Raw genomic sequence first — 20,843 nt, 5'->3', positions numbered from 1 at the left:
ATTCTACCTACATTAGGTGGTCTGCAGTCAGATGTGTGGTTCGAGTCGTGTTGTAAGCTACGTTAGTTTTCGTCGTGTTTGTGTGCCTTATTGTAAAGTGCCGTCAACTCTGGGTACATATCATGGTGTTTTACCGCCTGACTAACGCAGATTCATTTATGTGTTTACTGTTGTTGCGCCGGTTGTACGCACAAATTGTGTAGTACATTTACATTTTCTCTCTTCCACCACTTGTTAGCAATGGAAGCAAGTGTAATGGCGGGTATGATATTCTGCTACGGTTTGGCAAATGGACGTAGTCTGCGAACCCGTGCCTTCTACGCTGAAAAATATCCACAGAGTGCCATCAGATAAGCTGTTCGGCAGACTTTTCCAGAGTTTGAGGGCGCAAGTAACTTTGTACCTCGGAAGACTGACGACGATTAGCGACAGCAGGTGTCTCTCACTCTCTTACCTGGGGGGGGGGGGGGGTAGTTCACGAGCAATTGGTGTACCCATATTATCTACAGCGCGTTCAGGTCCTAAGCGCACAGCATCATCAAGGCAGAGGCGGTTCTGTCGATGGCTGTTGCAGAAGGGTGCCGCAAAATCCAAGATTTTGTTTACCCATGAGGCAGGGTTATTAAGATATGGTGTTATGAATTTGCATAACCAGCATGTATGGACAGATGTACACTATGTGATCAAAATCATCCGGACACCTCGCTGAAAATGACTTACAAGTTCGTGACGCCCTCCATCGGTAATGCTAGAATTCAGTATGGTGTTGGCCCACTCTTAGCTGCCGGCCGCGGTGGCCGAGCTGTTCTAGGCGCGTCAGTCCGGAACCGCGCGACTGCTTCGGTCGCAGGTTCGCATCCTGCCTCGGGCCTGGATGTGTGTGCTGTCCTTAGGTTAGTTGGGTTTAAGTAGTTCTAAGTTCCAAGGGACTGATGACCTCACATGTTAAGTCCCATAGTGCTCAGAGCCATTTGAACGAACTCTTAGCCTTGATGACAGTTTCCACTCTCGCAAGCATACGTTCAATCAGATCAGGTGCTGGAAGATTTCTTGGAGGATGGTAGCTCATTCTTCATGGAGTGCTGCACTGAGGAGAGGTATCAATGTCGGTCGGTGACGCCTGCCACGAAGTCGGTGTTCCAAAACATCCTAAAGGTGTTCTATAGGATTCAGGTCTGCAGGACAGTCCATTACAGGGATGTTATTGTCGTGTAACCACTTCGCCACAGGCCGTGCATTATGAACAAGTGCTCGCTCGTGTTGAAAGATGCAATCGCTACCCTCGAATTGCTCTTCAACAGTGGGAAGCAAGAAGGTGCTTAAAACATTAATGTAGGCCTGTGTTGTGATAGTGCTACCCAAAACAACAAGGGGTGCAAGCCTCCTCTATGAAAAACACGACCACACCATAACACCACCGTCTCCTAATTTTACTGCTGGCACTACACACGTTGGTAGATGAGGTTCATCGGGCATTCGCCACACCCACACCCTACCATCACATCGCCACATTGTGTACCGTGATTCGTCACTCCTGACTACGTTTTTACACTGTTCAATCGTCCAATGTTTATGCTGCTTACGCCAAACGAGGCGTCGCTTGCCATTTATCGGCGTGATGTGTGGCTTATGAGTAGCCGTTCGACCATGAAATCCAAGTTTTCTCACCTCCCGCCCAACTGCCATTGTACTTGCAGTGGATCCTGATGCAGTTTGGAATTCCTGTGTGATGGTCTGGATAGATGTCTGCCTATTACACATTACGACTCTCTTCAACTGTCGGCAGTCTCTGTCAGTCAACAGACGAGGTAGGCCTGCACACTTTCGTGCTGTACTTGTCCCTTCACGTTTCCACTGCATTATCAAATCGGAAACAGTGGCCTAGGGATGTTTAGGAGTGTGAAAATCTCACGTACGGACGTACGACACAAGTGACACCCAATCACCTGACCACGTTCGAAGTCCGCGAGTTCCACGGAGCGCCCCATTCTGCTCTCACACGATGTCTAATGACTACTGAGGTCGCTGATATGGAGTACCTGGTAGTAGGTGGTAGCACAATGCACTTAATATGAAAAACGTACGTTTTTTTGGGAGGGGGCGGGGAGGGGGTCCGTATACTTTTGCTCACATAGTGTAAATCCCCAAGCACGGTATCAGCATTAATAAACTAATTATTCAACAGCACCATACGTGCCACACAAAGATTAAAAGAGGTGAGGTTCATTACCTGGACTCTCTCATTAATGTATTGCCTACTTTGTTGGATGTTGTGCCATTGCAGCAAAGAATATTAACGTGGTTCATGCATTATTGCGCATTAGCACAGTTTCGTCACAACGTGCGCATCGTCTGTCATACACATTTCGGGACCGCTGGATTGGTCGAGATGGGGCCGGGAGCGGGGGAGGGGGGAGAGGGGGGGGGTGCGTGTGTGTCACACCCTTGGTGGACTCGTTCCCCCAGACCTCGGTCCCCTAAACTTTTGGTTATGAGAACACTTGAGGGAATTGGTCTACGCCACGCCAATCAACGACGTACGAACACTACAGGGTCTCGTCTTCAGTACATGCCGGCAGGCACTAACAAATGGGTACAGTTCAAAGGGTGCGTGATTCCTTACGCCGCAGGGCAGAGGGTTGCAGTGTCATTAATGGGCGCCACGTTGAACACCCATGCAACACGTGTTTATTGCAGAAAGTATGCGTTTACGGACTCATCTCGATTGGACTTATTTTTCTTGTTTCGATGAGTGCTATGGCGATAAATGAAATACTGCTCGATGACAGTAAAGTACATTAGTGAAGCAATATTCTTCGGACGGCCAATACTACCATTGCCGACATGCGCGTTGCCGAAGGAAGCTTATGGGAGGACTGCTTTCCTGCTCACTGTCTCACAGTGCGACGCGACGAGCCCACAACCACGCCACTCGACCACGCGCAAGCGCGTGTCGCGTTACCGTTGCGTCGCGTCCCAATTTGTGCGGTCCCACTTCAGCCTATTAAGTTACAAGAATGCGCGTTGCCCTGGGCCGCGCCACACGCCTTACGCTGCGTTCACAGTGGCACAGGCAACGATAGTCACACGCCGTCGGCACAGGTCGCCAGATAACATTGGACGACAGCTTGGTCACGGTGCATCCTATCTCATTAGTCTGTTTTTGGCAGAGTCCAGCGGCTTAGGTTGGAATCTAGTCGATGTATGGGTGGGATGGATACCACGACGCCTCTGTGCTTGGTGACGAGTGTTTCAATGCGGCGTTTGCTATTAACAAGATGCCGAATGAGGTATATCTGTCTCGAAAAGAACATTTCGAGTACTGTACACTCTATATTCAGTTATTGGAAATTCCACACAAATTTTAACACGTACTCATGTTTTACGAAAATGTGTAGTTTCAATGAAACAACGCACTAAGGATCTCTCCAAAACACGTTGTTCGGAGAATGGTTTAATATACTACAGTGGCGATTTCAGTGTATAAAAATTCTGCCAATGAGGTTATGAGGACATATTGATTAATTTACATGGTGAAAGTATATGTTTCTATTATATGATGAACGGACAAAAATTTGTGTGTGAGCAAGCAAGTGTTATTTAATTAATGAAAAGTAGATTTGCGGTTTTAAAGCAGCTCGCATTATTCTAAAAACGGTGTATATTAATGCAATACTGGCAGTAGGTCTGTTCAGATAATCAGATTCTAGTACTAGGAACTTCACTGCTCTTTGAACACTCTCCCAGTGAATTTGAGAAAGGACGTAACAAGATTTCCGGTTGCATTATTATTTAAGATTCAGTGTAGCTTGTAGTAAAGAAAATTATCTATATTACAGTGTCTTTTAGATCACTTGCACAAAGCTTAGCTCGATATAGAATAAATTAAAAATTTCGCAGTATTTGGGGCGCAAGACTGAAAATATTATCTTTTAAATTAGTATTTAGGACATGGTGCAGAATATCCATCATATCACACAAACACTTTGAAACCGTTCTTTTTAGAACGCGATGTACGTCTAATCTTAATGTGAGTACCGAATTTTATAACAAAACTCAAATCACTTTTCTAGGCAGGCACTAGAGATCTGTTTTGCTGAATTTATTTGGAGCTGTGCAGATATTTGTCAGTTAACCTTTAATGACTGATATTCAGCGAGTGTCACAGAGATACTGAAGCAGCCGATCTGGAAGACTCTTGAAGATAAACGTAAACTATCCCGAGAAATTCTATTAACATAATTTCCAGAACCCGCATTAAATGGTGACTCTAGGTATATACTACATTCCCTTACGTATCGCTCATACGCACATCGTGAGAATAATATTAGAATAATTACTGCACGCAGAGAAGCATTCAAGCAATCATTTTTCCCGCGCTCCACACGCGAATGGAACAGGAAGAAACCCTAATAACTGGTACAATGGAGCGTGCCCACTGCCTACGACCGAAAAAAAACCTGATTTGAATTTCACCGATTGTTGTCCGAAATCTGTACGTTCGGGCGATGAGATCGGCTACATTGTGACCGCAACGTAGTGGCGTACTGGTCTGAAAAAAATCGACCGTCTTGGACGATGTCGGTCGTCGGCGGAATCCACTGATATCGGTGCCACTGTGATTGCAGCCTTACGTCCGTTTCTATTGCGCCAGCCAAAGATGACGAGAAGATATTCCAAACAAGACGCGTCGTAGGTGAGGTGACTGTAGCAGGCCAATTTGAGGTTATTTCCCGGCATGATGAACCGCAGCTGTTCCGTAGAGCAAGTTGTTCGTCTCTACTCTGGTAGATTGTAAACAGTTATCGTTTACACACTATATATGAACATACTGCCAACCTGGCCAGGTTTTCAGCTCGGTTTTTCGGTTAAATAATAGATGGATGAAACTCCGCACGCTAGACTTCACTGCTGCCCACTAACTGAAAACTCTTCACTTAAGTCTGCTGTCAGGTTCATGTGCACTATACCAGCGTAGAAAGGAGAGCGACGACACGAGTTCGCAATTATAACTGAGAACTAGCGACATTGCCACTGCTTACACAACTATTAGGCATGACGATTATCATTTATCAATATACAGACCAATCGGTCAACAGTGAATATTGTTCCGTTTACATTAGTCTGGTGCGTAAGTTCGTAGCGTTTTTGTTTTGCCTATTGGCGTTCCGTTTGCTATGGGTTTATTTCTCGATTATGTTCTTTTACTTATGTTTCACTGTTGCTATTTGAACATGCATGTTACAATTTTGACATTTAGTGATAGTGAGTGGAGGTGCGGACGCTAGAAAAAGGAGTGCCAAGTGGACAAATCGGAACTTTTCCTACATATTCTTCTGTTTGAGTTCAATAGAGGGGTGACACCAGCGGAGGCAGCCAAAAACGTTTGCGCCGTGTATGGGGATAATTCCATTGGACGGGGCACGGCAAGAAATGAGTTTTCTCGTTTTAAGGAGGATCGTTATGACATTAGTGACTCTCCACGTTCAGGATTATCAGTGGGGTTTGATAAAGATCGTTTAAACGCATTAATCCACAATGATCCATGTCACGGTGCTCGAGAACTGGCAGATGTGATCACCTCACCATCGTGCAACATTTTCATGCAATGGGAAAGATTAAAAAATCATGTGTATGAGTATGCACATGCTCTAAGCCAAAATCACAAGAATTAGCGGGTGCATCTCTGCTTGCTCGTCATCAGTTGGCTCGTAAACAACATCGTCATTTCCTATCCTGTACATTTCTGTTGACGAGAAATTGTGTCTTTATGCTAACATAAAGAAAAGATAGGAATGGTGATCCCAAACAAAGCTGCAACTCCCCGTACAAAGGCCTATCCACATCGTCAAAAGAAAATGTTCAAATGGCTCTGAGCACTATGGGACTTAACTGCTGAGGTGATCAGTCCCCTAGAACTTAGAGCTAATTAAACCTAACTAACCTAAGGACATCACACACATCCATGCCCGAGGCAGGATTCGAGCCTGCGACCGTAACGGTCGCGCGGTTCCAGACTGTAGCGTCTAGAACCGCTCGGCCACTCCGGCCGGCGAAAATGTTATGCATCTGGTGAAACTGCGATGATGTGCGGTACTACGAATTGCTACCCCGAGGTGTAGCCGTCACTGTTGACATTTATTGTCAACAACTGAGACGTCTTGCAGACGCAGTCCAAGAACAACGACCGGGAAGACTGTGTGAAGTGATAACGCTCACTCGCATTCTGCTAGACCGACGAAAAACACTACATAGGAGTTAGGTTGGGAAATCATTCCTCACCCACCTTATTCATTTGATAATGCACCCTCAGATTTTCACCTTTTCCGCTCTCTATCCCATAACTTTAATGGGAGTGCCTTTCCAAATGAAAATGCGCTCTGAACATGACTCCAAGTGCTCTTCACGTTAAAACCACGTGATTTCTACAGTTGCCGAATTGAGAAGTTACCCCAACATTGGCACACTGCTGTAAATAGCGAAGAAGAATACATTATTGATAACTAAACTCTCTGTTATGTGCATTTGTTGCGTTTATTGAACTTATGGGAAAAAGCTACGAACTTATGCGCCAATCCAGTATATACACATAAATACGAGGGTTGGAACTTAAATAGTGGCAACTATTTATTCACAACCGATACAAAAGAGTTACATGTTTGCACCTGTTACTGTCCTTCAAAGAAGTCATCAGCGTTGTGTAGAACCCGTTGGCAGCGATGTGGAAGGCTTAGTATACCGTTAGCAGAGCCTGTTCTGTTGATGGTGCGAATGGAGCGGTCTAAAGTTATGGTGATTCTCGTGTACGTTTGTGATGGTGTTATCCTAACGCATTACGTTCTTCCACGGCAGACCGTCAATGCACAGTATCACTGTTCTTTTTTGGAGCATCTTTGCGAAAGAAGCGGCGACACTTTCTGCGCAACCCACCCGACAATGCGCGGAGGTATACAGCGCAAGCTGTGGCTGCTGTGTTTGGTCGATGGGACTGGGAAGTACTGTACCACCCACCATGCTCCCCGGACTTAAGCCCTTGTGACTTTGATTTGATTCCAAAGATGCAGGAACCACTTCATGGCATTCTCTTCAGAATTGTTCCAGAGATTAGACAGGCAGTAGACCGCTCCATTCGCACCGTCAACAGAACAGGCTCTGCTAACGGCATACTACGATCTCCACATACTTGGCAACGGGTTCTACACAACGCTGGTGACTACTTTGAAGTACAGTAACAGGTGCAAACATGTAAAATGGTTCAAATGGCTCTGAGCACTATGGGAGTTCTGAGGTCATCAGCCCCCTAGAACTTAAAACTACTTAAACCTAACTAACCTAAGGACATCACACACAGCCATGCCCGAGGCAGGATTACAACCTGCGACCGTAGTAGTCGAGCGGTTCCAGATTGTAGCGCCTAGAACCGCTCGGCCACCCCTGCCGGCGCGCAAACATGTAACTTTTTTGTATCGGTTTTGAATAAATAGTTGCCACTATTTAAGTTCCAACCCTCGTATGTACGCATGTACAGCATGAGTCACATAAGACGTAATACACTTTTCAAATCATGATTGGTTTCAGGTATCTAAACGACGTTTTCCGCAATTGATAGTATGCTGAGAGTCATGTAATATTTTGTATGGATAATGCTCTGAACTTTGGTATCAACCAAGATATTGAAACAAGTATGATCTTTTTAATGGAAACACAATTACAGTTGATATGGCGCTTGATAATACTGAAGTTGAAGCCTTTCGCAAAAGAATCCGGGACATGTATTAATATCGGAAAGCTATCTGGCTAGAGTCAACTGTTGCAGTGTAAACACCGTTAGGAAGAGCTCTCATGCCAAGTCCTGATGTTATATACAGAGGCCTAGGCTACTAAAATGAAACGTCATTTCCTAGACGACGTAAATACAGGAATATATATGATTTTTGTATATCGCACTACGGCATATGCCAGATTATGGCACGTGAGATGGGGGTTAGGAAAACTATTTCAAATATGTGTACGTTTCCAGGTTTTGTGGAAACAACTACAGTTGCGTCAAGCAGTTTTCCGTTCAAAGCACACCCCATTGCTGTTTACTTGTCAAAGCCAAAACAGAAACATCAGTCATTCATGATGAATTATCATAACCAGCCGTATTCACGGGAAAAAGAAACTACTGTTTTAACTTTTCTACATTCGAAAAAAAAACTGATCTGTCTTTGCAGGAGACGCCTGAATGCTTTTGAAAGGTAAAACGCCTCCTGTCGGGCAAATGTCTCTAGACCCTACTGAAAATTGTGATTATACGGAACGTACGTTAAATAAATTAAACATGACTCACGACATGACACACATAAAATAAATACTTTTCTTAACGAAATGTAGTCTGAACTTTACTTAAGCACGTAGAAAAATTGTTTACCATAATTGCAAGGCTCATTTGCAGTCTCTGTTCGAGAGATAGATGAACAGGTGAAAGTATACTGGATGGTATGCCACTGCAGTCTGTGACTGTTCGACGGCGCGCGTCACCTGGTGTATGAAATTCATGATAGACCGCGCCTTTCAGTGCTCCTCACAGAAAGAAATCAAGAACAGTCAAATCATGGGACTTGCCCGGTCTTTGTACTGCACCATTCCGCTCTTACCCAACGGGCCAGGAAACTTTTCATTCATTATTTACGTTGCAACACGGAAGATTGAGCTGGACAGTCGTCGTGTTGGAACCTGTCGCTTATTGTGTGGTACCTGTTCTAGAGGAGCAGGTAGAATGTTGGTACGAAAGTGTACATACGTATTTCCATTTATCGACTCTGGGTTAAAGTAAGGTTCAACAACGGGAATTCCTATGATGCTACACCATACATTTAAGCTCCACAGTTGTTGGTGTTGGTGTTATATCTGACGAAACCAGCTCGGATTTTCCGCTGCCCAGTAGCGCATGTTACTTAAACTTACTATAAACGTCGCTTCGTCGGCAAAGAGCACACATTCTAAGAACGTATGGTGTCGTCTCAGAGGCGCTTCAGAGCAAGCTGCCAAAATTCTAGACTACTTTCAGAAGCACGTCCTCCGAGTGCCTGGTGTAATGAAAGACTATAAGGGTGGAGTTTATGTCGATGCAAGATGCGAATGACTCTCTTCTGGTTGATCCCACGTTCCTTGGCAAAACATCTTGTGCCACCATGCGGACTGATAAGCGTTGTAGCCAGAACAGCGTCTTCACGTGCTGTGAGTTGCAGTCTTCGACCTCGTCCTCTGATGTTGAAGCTGCCTGTTGGCACTAGGTGTGGTGTCACCGCCAGATACCACACTTGCTAGGTGGTAGCTTAAATCGGCCGCGGTCCATTAGTACATGTCAGACCCGCGTGTCGCCACTGTCAGGATCGCAGATAGAGCGCCACCACACGGCAGGTCTCGAGAGACTTACTAGCACTCGCCCCAGTTGTACGGACGACATTGCTAGCGACTACACGTACGAAGCCTTTCTCTCAATTGCCGAGAGACAGTTAGAATAGCCTTCAGCTAAGTCCATGGCTACGACCTAGCAAGGCGCCATTTGTACCATTGCATGTATCTCAAGATAGTCTCACTTGTATCATCAAGAATGCTGTATACCAAAGGACGATATAAAAGTTAAGTGTTCTAGTAGCTACATTCTTTTCTTTATCACATTCATCACGTATCCTGTTCCAGACTTCGCGCCAGTCGGCGTGTGTGTACGTGTGCCCTTTCGGCTACCCGTCTCTGTGGACTGGCTGCCTTGTCAGTCCACTACATTGGCGACGAGTCTCAAAAGGGACTTTAGCGTTCGTATTGTATTAATTTGCTTGTGTCATGGCTTCGCCACATTCTCCAGATGTACTGTCCGAATTTTATCGCTTGCAGAATCAGCAGACGCAGGCGTTATTGGATGCCCTGGGACAGCTCGTCCAGGGTCAACGTGCGCTGCAAAACGATGCGGCCGCCGCCGCTTCATCGCTACCGCAGCCACAACACGCAGTTGCACCGTCCTTCCGTAGTTTTGATTCAACCCAAGAAACATGGCCGGAATGGTCTCGACAATTTGGATTTCATCTCGCCGCCTACAGAATTCAAGGTAATGAGCGGCAGCCATTTTTGCTTTCGTGTGTAGGTGTGTCCACCTACCGTGTGATAGTGAAATTGTTTCCCAGACGCGACGTAGCAACTCTGTCATACGAAGAAATTTTGTCTGCTTTAGATGCCTATTTCAAGGAAACAGTAAATGTCGTTGCAAAAAGGTATACTTTCTTTCGTACAAAATGTACGGCCGGTCAGACTAATAGGGAGTGGGTTGCAACTTTGCAAGGACTTACTAGGGAGTGTGCATTTGAATGTGACTGTGGACTCCCTTATTCAGATACTATGGTGCGTGATGCAATAGCACAGAACGTTTCAGATGTTCGCATGCGGGAACAGATTTCGAAACTAGTTAATCCCTCCCTTCAACAAGTGATAGACATATTGGATAGGCAAGACATACTTGACTTTGCTCAGGAATCATTTGCAACTTCGCCAGCAGTGTGTCACATTAACTGGCCCGCCGGGCGCGCAGCACGGGACGCTAACCGGCCCTCGCGCACGTCCGCGCAGCTGCAGCCTAGCTCGCAAACACGTGTGCCGCGTAAGCATGCCAATGCAGTTCTAAAATCATGCCCGCGGTGTGCAACTAGACATTCGCGTGAGAATTGCCCGTCACGCCAGGCTAGTTGCTTTTTCTGTAACAAGAAAGGACATGTTCAAAGTGTTTGCCAGAAAAAGCTCAGATCAGACAATCGCAACCATTCCCGGCCCTTTGCTTCGCGCCGGAATGGAACCAAGGACAATCAGGCTCATGAACCTTCGCCCATGGACATTCATGTAGTTAATTCCACCCCATCCAGTGCCACTATCTCAAAGAGTGACTGTGTTCGTCCCACACACCGTGTGCGTCGACGTCGCCGGAATTCTCGTAAAGTCGCAAGTGCTTCTGTACCTGTATCAGTTCAAATTGCACGAGAAAGTCGCTCTTGTCGTCAGCAGGACAATAAACTTTTTGTAGATTTGGACTGTGCCGGACAAGTGATACCGTTCCAGCTCGATACCGGAGCTGCAGTTTCATTGCTCAATCACGCCACGTATAAACAACTGGGCGCACCTCCGTTGCGTGCTGCAAATGTTCAGCTCAAGAGTTATTCAGGACAGAATATCCCTGTGTTAGGACAGTGCAGCCTTCTTGCAACATACAAGGGACAAACAAAACTTGTGTCTTTTTACGTTCTTCATTCTTCTTTGGCAGTGAACTTGTTTGGTTTAGATTTATTTCAATTGTTTAACTTGTCTATCGTCAATCAGGTCCTATCAGTGAATCAGACTGTGCCTTCAGCCAGTGTTTCTAGTCTATGTGACGAATTTGCAGACATTTTTGCACCGGGCCTTGGTTGCGCTAAGAACTATGCAGCTCATTTGGAACTGAAAGTAAACGCGCCACCGCCATTTTTCCAGGCGCGCAATGTTCCCCACGCATTGCGTTATGAGGTCGCCAATCGCTACGATATCTTGTATCGGTCCGCTGCTAAGCACGGCAACGCTGATGCGTTGTCACGTTTGCCTGTTGCTGAGGACCAAGCATTCGATTCTTCCGAACTTGCTTGCATGTTCATTGATGCGGAAGCCGATAAAGTGGTCGAATCGTTTCCGATTGCTTTTCGTCGTGTAGCTACAGCCACAGCTGCTGACCCTGTCCTTGCTGCTGTTTTGCGTTTTGTTGCTATGCACTGGCCCTTGTCGAAGTCACGGATCGAGGATCCGTTGATTCGCCGATTTTTTGCTCACAAGGAGAGACTTTTTGTACGACGTGGTGTTTTGTTGTTGCGTTCTGATAATGATCAGTCCAGAGTCGTGGTTCCACGTTCGTTACAGTCCTCTGTCTTACGGCTTCTTCACCAAGGACATTGGGGTATAGTGCGCACGAAACAACTTGCTCATCAGCACTGTACTTGGTTCGGAATCGATGCTGCGATTACGAATATGTGCTCGCCTTGCATGGCGTGTGCCGAACAACAATCCGCGCCGCCATGAAAATTCTTTGCATGGCCAAAAGCCACTTCCCCTTGGCAACGCTTACATATCGATTTTGCTGGTCCCTTCTGGAATGCTCGATGGTTGGTTGTTGTCGATTCCTTCAGTAATTTTCCATTTGTTGTCCGGATGTCTTCCACGACGTCTTCTGCCACAATCCAAGCGTTGTCTGCTATTTTTTGCATTGAAGGTCTTCCACAGACTATCGTTTCCGACAATGGCCCACAATTCATGTCCGCAGAATTTCAGTCATTCTGCAAGGCCAATGGTATTCAACATCTGACGTCCGCGCCGTTTTCGCCTCAGTCAAACGGTGCCGCTGAACGATTGGTCCGGACTTTCAAGTCACAGATGTTGAAGTTGAAAGAGTCGCATTCTCGGGAGGACGCATTGTTGCTCTTTTTGTCCTCGTATCGCTCTCAGCCCCGAGATGGTCGCTCGCCGGCTGAGTTGCTCCACGGTCGTCCTCATCGAACCTTGATGTCTTTGCTGCATCCGCCGCATCAGGTTCCTGTGCAGCGGCAGACTCCTGCTTTTGCTCCTGGCGACGTTGTCTTCTATCGCAACTATCGAGGTTCACGGCGTTGGCTCGAAGGGTGCATTCTTCGCTGCCTCGGCCGCGCGATGTATTTGGTTTTGGGGGCCTCTGGTGAGGTGCGTCGGCATCTCAATCAGCTGCGCCTCTGTCGTCGCCTGGGTTCTGCCGCTCCCCGTCTGCTTTCAGCGACGGTGCCGTCCGGTCAGCGCTCTGGGGACCCATCTACTGGCTCGCCTCATCCCCAGGTGTTACCGACGATGCCTTCCATTTTGCCTCATGGCGACGCGCCGCTGCCGCTGCCGCCGCCGCCGCCGCCTGTTCTCCCGCCGGCGCCGCCCGCAGTGGACGCTTCGCTGCAGCCGCCCAGCGCCTCCCTGGGTCGCGCGCCGCCGATCGCTTCACGTGACCAGCTGTACTCCGCTATGGAACTCTTGCCCGCTCCAGACCAGATGTCGTCTTCGCCCGTCGGGTGCCCCGACCACATGGAGGTCGACCCTTCGGCCCCTCCTGTCTCTCTACGGACGCATACACCGCATGTTGACGTGCACCCTGGACTAGGTTTTCAGGCGTTTCCTAGCTCCCCTCGGACCGAATGGCAGGGTGCGGGTGGCACAGCCTCGCCTGTTGTTAGGCTCCCCACCTCATCGCCTACGTCAACATGGGGTCCTCCCCACGGCGGGCGGAAGCCTTATCACACGACCGTCCGCCGATTTGCGGGGGAGGAATGTGGTGTCACCGCCAGACACCACACTTGCTAGGTGGTAGCTTAAATCGGCCGCGGTCCATTAGTACATGTCGGACCCGCGTGTCGCCACTGTCAGGATCGCAGATAGAGCGCCACCACACGGCAGGTCTCGAGAGACGGACTAGCACTCACGCCAGTTGTACGGACGACATTGCTAGCGACTACACGTACGAAGCCTTTCTCTCAATTGCCGAGAGACAGTTAGAACAGCCTTCAGCTAAGTCCATGGCTACGACCTAGCAAGGCGCCATTTGTACCATTGCATGTATCTCAAGATAGTCTCACTTGTATCATCAAGAATGTATACCAAAGGACGATATAAAAGTTAAGTGTTCTAGTAGCTACGTTCTTTTCTTTATCACATTCATCACGTATCCTGTTCCAGACTTCGCGCCAGTCGGCGTGTGTGTACGTGTGCCCTTTCGGCTACCCGTCTCTGTGGACTGGCTGCCTTGTCAGTCCACTATACTAGGGACCTAATGATTGCCGGCCGCGGTGGCCGAGCGGTTCTAGGCGCTTCAGTCCGGAACCGCGCGACTGCTACGGTCGCAGGTTCGAATCCTGCCTCGGGCATGGATGTGTGCGATGTCCTTACGTTAGTTAGGTTTAAGTAGTTCTAAGTTCTAGGGGACTGATGACCTCAGACGTTAAGTCCCATAGTGCTCAGAGCCATTTGAACCATTTTTGAACCTAATGATTCGTGGAAATGCCTGGCGCGACGGACAGCGACGATCAGCATAAACACTGCTGTACCTTTTTGACAGTATTTCTTTGACATTTGATGTATGAATGTAGCAAGTTTAACGTCTTCTCATTGGTGTACATATCTCCATGCAAGGAATACTGAAACAGAAATGACTTTTCGAAAGACGTGACAATCAATACCTGCTAGTTCTGCAGTGCAGACACGTAAACAATCGAAAGGCTTGATACAACGGTGTATTAGCCGGCCGCAATATTACTGCACTGGAGAGTGACGGCGCTTCTGTCGGCTTATTGTGATCCAGGGCGTAATAGGAATTGATAGTATATGTACAACTGACCTGAAAGCATTGACAGCATGATGGGTTTTCCTCAGTCACCACTGCACTTGTTAACCGTAACATCACGGAATGTTTCCGATAACGGCCAAGTGCTGCGATATCGTGGTTGAGTATTGGTCGACCATAGTATTATTACACCTGGAAGTGAGGGCGCTTTGGTCGACTTATCGTGAGTGATGTTTCTCGAAAAGTCAATGAACCACTTGGTAGCATATGCATAATTGTCTCGAAATCATTCACAATCTGATGCTTTTTCTTTAGTAACCACTCTTCCTTTTTAGTGTAACGTCACCGCGTTTTTCCGATAACGCTGCGGGAGTCCAAGTGCAGTAATATCGTGGTCGGGTATTAGTAACCTGGAATGTGCCTGTTTACAACGCAAAAGCTGATTCCGGCCAGTTTGCCTTTCAGGTTTACATTATTTTCAATCTCAAAATTAGCTATCATTATATCACTGCACTCGTCTTTTCAGGTGTCGTCAAAAAAGTACATCATTCTATTTAAAAATCATACTTACTTCAATATCTCCATCGATACAAGACTCTTTATCAAATAACAAAAGTACGCGGCCCTTCTATCATTTGCCAAAAATCTCTTTTCCATATTTGGAATCGTTCACTAGTTAAAAGGGGTGTTACGTCTTACGTGATTCATCCTGTATATGTAAGTTGTATTTACATGATAGCTGCGAGTGCTGTTTTTTTCAACCTCCGATTGGCTATAAATAAAAGTTCATAGAAAACAATTATTTTATTACCAAAAGTTTTGTACACTTATGGTTACTTTTCAACATAATAACCGAAAAGATTGAGACATTTATCGTACCTGTGGACAAGCGTTGCAGTGCCTTCTTCAAAAAATGTTGCCGCCAATGATTTCAAATGAGCATTGACGTTGTTTTGAAGATCTTCGCTGGTTTGAAAGTTTTGCCCTCCTAGCAAGTTTAGGGAAAAGGTGAAAGTCGCTGGGTGCCAGGTCAGGACTGTACGGCGGATGATGGAAAATGTCCCATTGAAATTGTTCAAGGAGCTGCTGGGTTGTGCCAGCAGTGCGTGGACGAGCGTTGTCATGGGTCAACACTATTCCTGAAGTCAGCATTCCTCTTCGTTTGTTTTGAATGGCTCTCCGCAAACGTCACAATAACCATCTGCATTGATAGTGGTTCTGGGCTGCATAAATTCTACAAGCAACACACCTTTTTGGTCCCAAAACACGGTAACCATAAACTTTCTTTTGTTGAATGTTTGTTTGAATTTTTTTTTTTTTTGGTGAATTTGGATGCATCCATTGTTGTGGTTGTCGTTTTGTTTCCGGTGTGTCATTTTTGGGCCAAGTTTCATCTCCAACAACAATTGATTTCAAAAAGCTCTCTCCTTCGTCGTGATAACTGTCAAGGAAATTCAAAGCTGACGCCATTTGGTGACTTTTGTAGGCATCCTTCAACATTTTTGGAACCTAGCGAGCACAAAGTTTTTGTAGTCTAAATATTCAGTAACGATAGAGTGTACGACAGATCTTGAAACTTCCGGACTTTCCATAGACGAAGCAGTTATGGTGAACCTACGATTTTCTCTAACCATTCTGTCAACTCGTTCAACAAGGTCAGCTGTAACGACAGACTTGCGTCCTTAGCCCCCTTCATCATGCACAACACTTCGGCCAGCTTTAAACTTTCGGCACCATTCACACACAACACCATCGGTCATGAAGTTGTCACTGGATCACTCTGATCATTCTCCAATGCATTTCTGTTGCACTATTCCCTTCTGTTTGCAGAAACCGAATTACACTTCGTAATTCACACGTGGCGGGAGCAACAATGACGGCAGCCATGTTTACGTGGCTATAGTGCAACGCAGACTGATGCCTTGAGGTCGGCAATGGCGGAGTGTGTACTGCGAGAGTTGCGCGGTAGTCTACAGTGCATGTCCACTTTCTGCCGCTCGCGTAGCTTCTATATTAAGCGATTGGAGGTTAAAATAAACCGCCCTCGTATATATGTTTGAGTATGTATATAAATATATGCATGTGTATCTGTGTATTCTTGTAAGTAAGTTTGTATTTACATGTATGTATGTATGTACATGCATATATGTAAGTATTTATGTATATACATATGTATGTAGGTATATATATGTATATATGTACGAATGTATGTATATATGCATGTACATGTGTGTATATACATATGTATATACATATTTATATTATATGTAAGTATCTACAGGGTGATCTTTCCACTGCGTACAAACTCTAGTGATTGATTGATGAGAGTATACGGAACAAAAAAGATCTAATGAACTTATGCCTGGAAATGCATGGTTTCCATTTTAGAAACCATTTATTCATACATACTTTGTTACAGAGACTGCAGTCTAATAAGCACTGTGCCATGAAGTCACGCTTAAAGTATGCACGATTTTCTCTTAGAGAGTGGTACTGTTCATCATATGTCATGCCCTGGCGCGCTCTCCTGCCATTGTTGTTGGTAATGTTTTGTCCGATTCATTTCTCCTGCTGACTCACCTTGTAGTGGATGTGATATAGCGCTGTAAACAGTGGTTCTGTATTCGAATCGAGAGCTTGCCGACACGGTGTTTCCTTATGGAAAGGCAAATGGCAAAGAGCGGCGGGAAGTAAGGTTGTATCAGGAGACCTATCCCCGCCAGCAACAACCACAGCATTCATTGTTTGCAACAGTGTTTCGCTGTTTGTCCGAGAAAGCAGGAAATCATGAAGGACATATCGGAAATTTTCGGACACCAGACTTGGAGGAAAATGTGATTAACGCTGTGGAAGCCGACTGCTATGTCAGTACCAGGCAGTTCGCCCGCCATTACATGATAAACCAAACGACCGTGTGGAACATCCTCGTTGACGTTAGTACATACAGCGTGTATAGGGCTTACTAGTGACAACTTTCCACGTCGAGAGCAGTTTTTTCACTGGTTTCTTCACCAGACAGATTCCGGGATTTGTGTCATCTATTCAAAGATGAGGCCACTTTTACACGGAGTGGTATCTTGAGCATCGAAAAGAGTCATCTATGGGATATATGCAGAACCCCCATGGTATGGTGACATCGAATCTTCAGCATCGATGCAGCCGAAATTTGTGGGCCGGATAACTGGCGACGTATTTTGGGACCAGCCTTCCTTCTATGTCGCATAATGGGCCCGAACTATCGACGTTTCTTGTGGGTGACTTTGCCTCTCCTGCTGGAAGATGTGCCAGTGATGATTCGAAGGGTTATGTGAATACTACATGATGGTGCTCGAGCTCACTTCACTGTTAATGTCCAGACACCTCTCAATCGTGTCTTCCCTGTCGATGGATTGGACGAGGGGGTGCAGTTACATGGCCTGCTCGTTCGCTGGATCTCAACCCATGCGATTTCTTGTTGTGGGACCATCTCAAAAGTATCGTGTATGCAGAGCCCACTCCAGATGTGGAGACACTGGAGCAGCTTATCCATCCTGCCTTTGACGCTGTTCAGATGCAGCCTGGCCAATGTGAATGTGTGAGACAGAACATACTACAGCACATACACGCATGCATTGAGGCAAATGGAAAGCATTTTCAACACATACTGTAACTGTGGCTGCATGGTATAGCTTCTATTAGACCGCAGTCTCTGTAACAATGTGTGATTGAATAAATGCCCCTAGCACGGAAAGCATGCATTTCCAGATATAAGTTCATTGGAACCTTTTTGTTCCGTATCCTCTTATCGATCAGCTCCTAGAGTTTGTACACAGTGGAAAAAATCATCCTGTATATGTGTAAGTAGATATTTATATAAGTATATACTCACTGAGCTGGCGGAAGTCATGGGATACCTTTTAATATCGTATCACTTCTCCTTTTGCCTGGCCTTGTACAGGAACTCGACGTGGCGTGGACTCAACAAGTCGTTGCAAATATCCTGCAGAAATAATGACCCATGCTGCCTATGGCCATCCATAACTGCAAAACTGTTGCAGGTGCAGGATTTTGTGTACGAACTAACCTCTCGATTATGCCCCGTAAATGTTCGACGGATACATGTCGTGTGATCTGGGTAGCCATATAATTCGCTCGAATTGTCCAGAACGTTCTCCAAACCAATCGCCCAGTGACTTGGCGAATTCTTACGCATAAAAATTCCATTGTTGTTTGGGAATATGAAGTCCACTAATGGCTGCAAATGATTTCTAAGTAGTCGAACATAATCATTTCCTGTCAGTGATTGGTTCAGCTGGACCAGAGGACGCAGTCCACACCATGTAAGCACAGCCCACACCATTATGGAGCCACCATCAGCTTGCACAGTGCCTTGTTGATAATCTGGGTCCATGGCTTCGTGGAGTCTGCACCACACTCGAACCCCACGATCAGCACTTATCAACTCAAATCGGTACTCATCTGACGAGGCCACGGCTTTCCAGTTGTCTAGGGTGCATCCGATAAGGTCACGAACCCAGAAGAGGCGCTGCAGACGATGTCGTGGTGTTAGCAAAGGCTCTCGCGTCGATCGTCTGCTGCCATTGCCTATTAACGCCAAATTTCGCTGGGCTGTTCTAACGGATATGTCTGCACTGACAACTCGAAGCAAATGCCGCTGCTATCGGTCGTTAGGTGAAGGCCGTAGCCCACTGCTCTGTCCGTGGTGAGAGATAATACGTGAAATGTGGTATTCTCAGCGCATTATTGACACACTGGATCTCGAAATACGGATTTCCCTAACGTTTTCCGATAAAAAAATGTCCCATGCGTTTAGCTCGAACTACCAATCCGCGTCCAAAGTCTGGTAATTCCTGTCGTGCCGCCATAATCATGTCGGAAACCTCTTGACATGAATCACCTGAGTCAGACAGCTTGTCCACTGCACTGATTTTTAAAACCTCGTGTATGAGATACTACCGCCATTTGTATATGTGCATATCGCTAATTCATGAATTCTGTCACCTCAGAGTATATACATACATACGCAACCCTTAAAATTTCGTCTTACATCCTCCACAGTCTCACAGCTTCGTTAGAGGCCATCACATCCCGAGGGTTGGTCATTTTCGGCCTAAACTGCAACAACAAGATCATGCACTGAATTTATGTGCTACGTCACGACTTTACACTCTTGCACGCTTCAGTAAGAGAAAACGAGTTGTCGTGTATGAAGTGATCGCAGCGTCTCCTTCCCAGACTCGTCATAGTCGTGAAATTACAGGGGGAAATGGAGGAAACCGGAATAGCACTGACGTAACAGCAGGGCCTTGATTTCTAAGCTGCGTGACCCTCAACTCTGGATTCGCGCGCGTTCCCTTTCTGATCTCTAGTGGCTAGGCCAGTGACGAGTGGCGTGGTTACGCACCTGAAGTGGCAGCGGCGAACTGCATGAGTACCCCGCGCATGCGCGGCTCCATGTTTGCAGATGAGTGGCTGCGACGGCGGCCGGCTCGCGGCGAATACTGGCTCCAGCGCATAAGCTGCCGACCCAGCCAGCTGCCAACGGTTCCCCCACCACCCGCTAAACTCCCGCGCTCCTTCTTATCGCACAGACCGAAGAATACTACGAGGCCTAGTGCAGTGGCGGTATGTTTGACAGCGTGTGGCGATAATCGAATACCTCTCAACGGTAGCACCTTACCGACGATATCTTCTGAAGCTGCCGCCAACGCAAACGTCAGTCTTTCGATTGGGTTTTTTCAAGCCCTCCTCATAGCGTCACAACGATTTTTAAAACTCGTTCTCTATCAGTCTTTACGTGTTGCGTACGTCGTACTTCGTTGTCGAATCGATTTGAAGTGAGGAATGTTGCGTACTTCAAAAATCTATCACTCGTGTTAAATCTGTACTATAAAATTTCTTGTTTGGCTGTTGGTGTATCGTACTCGTATTGGGTCGACAAGGCATTAGCATAATCACGTGTCTTAAACCTCACGAAATTAACTTCTTCAAAGTGGGCATCAGATTTGTTGAATAACATTATTCCACAGGCTGTTGGACCTCTTCTTAGTCACACAACTCTAGTGCTGTGCCAAAACAAAAGTATCTTTCGCATGATACGCCACTGCCAAGGAACATAGTTCGATGAAACTTAGGCTGTACATAGTAAGATTTGTTACAGTATAATAAAGAAGGTAGCTGAAATGTGATGAACAGAAATGAGACTTTTGTCTGCAGAGAATAATTAGACTCAAATCACGTCGATTCGTGATGGTGCCTTGGACATTAATTCTTACACTGAAATTCCAAATTCAAATTCAGACAAATGTAAACAGGCAGAATACGGCGCTGCCATCGGCAACGCCCATATAAGACAAGTGTCTGGCGCAGTTGTTAGATCGGTTACAGCTGCTACAATGACAGGTTATCAGTAATTAAGTGAGTTTGAAGATGGTGTTATAGTTGGCGCTCGAGCGATGGGACATAGCATCTCCGAGGTGGCGATGAAGTGGGGATTTTC

The 20,843-nt window shown here is 46.3% G+C and overlaps 1 protein-coding gene across 1 annotated transcript in view; it reads right to left on the bottom strand.

The window, feature by feature from the left end:
- The window catches only part of LOC126259498 (facilitated trehalose transporter Tret1-like), a 134,070-nt gene extending 114,240 nt beyond the window's left edge, over positions 1-19,830 (bottom strand). Inside the window, exon 1 of the mRNA XM_049956346.1 lies at positions 19,749-19,830. Within this exon, the coding sequence (XP_049812303.1) occupies positions 19,749-19,800 (52 nt within the window). The 5' untranslated portion in view covers positions 19,801-19,830. The remainder of the gene's footprint in view (positions 1-19,748) is intronic.
- Positions 19,831-20,843: the final 1,013 nt, after the last annotated feature.

Source organism: Schistocerca nitens, chromosome 5 (genome assembly GCF_023898315.1).
Source record: "Schistocerca nitens isolate TAMUIC-IGC-003100 chromosome 5, iqSchNite1.1, whole genome shotgun sequence".
NCBI lineage: Eukaryota > Metazoa > Arthropoda > Insecta > Orthoptera > Acrididae > Schistocerca > Schistocerca nitens.
This window is presented reverse-complemented; position numbering and strand designations above follow the sequence as displayed.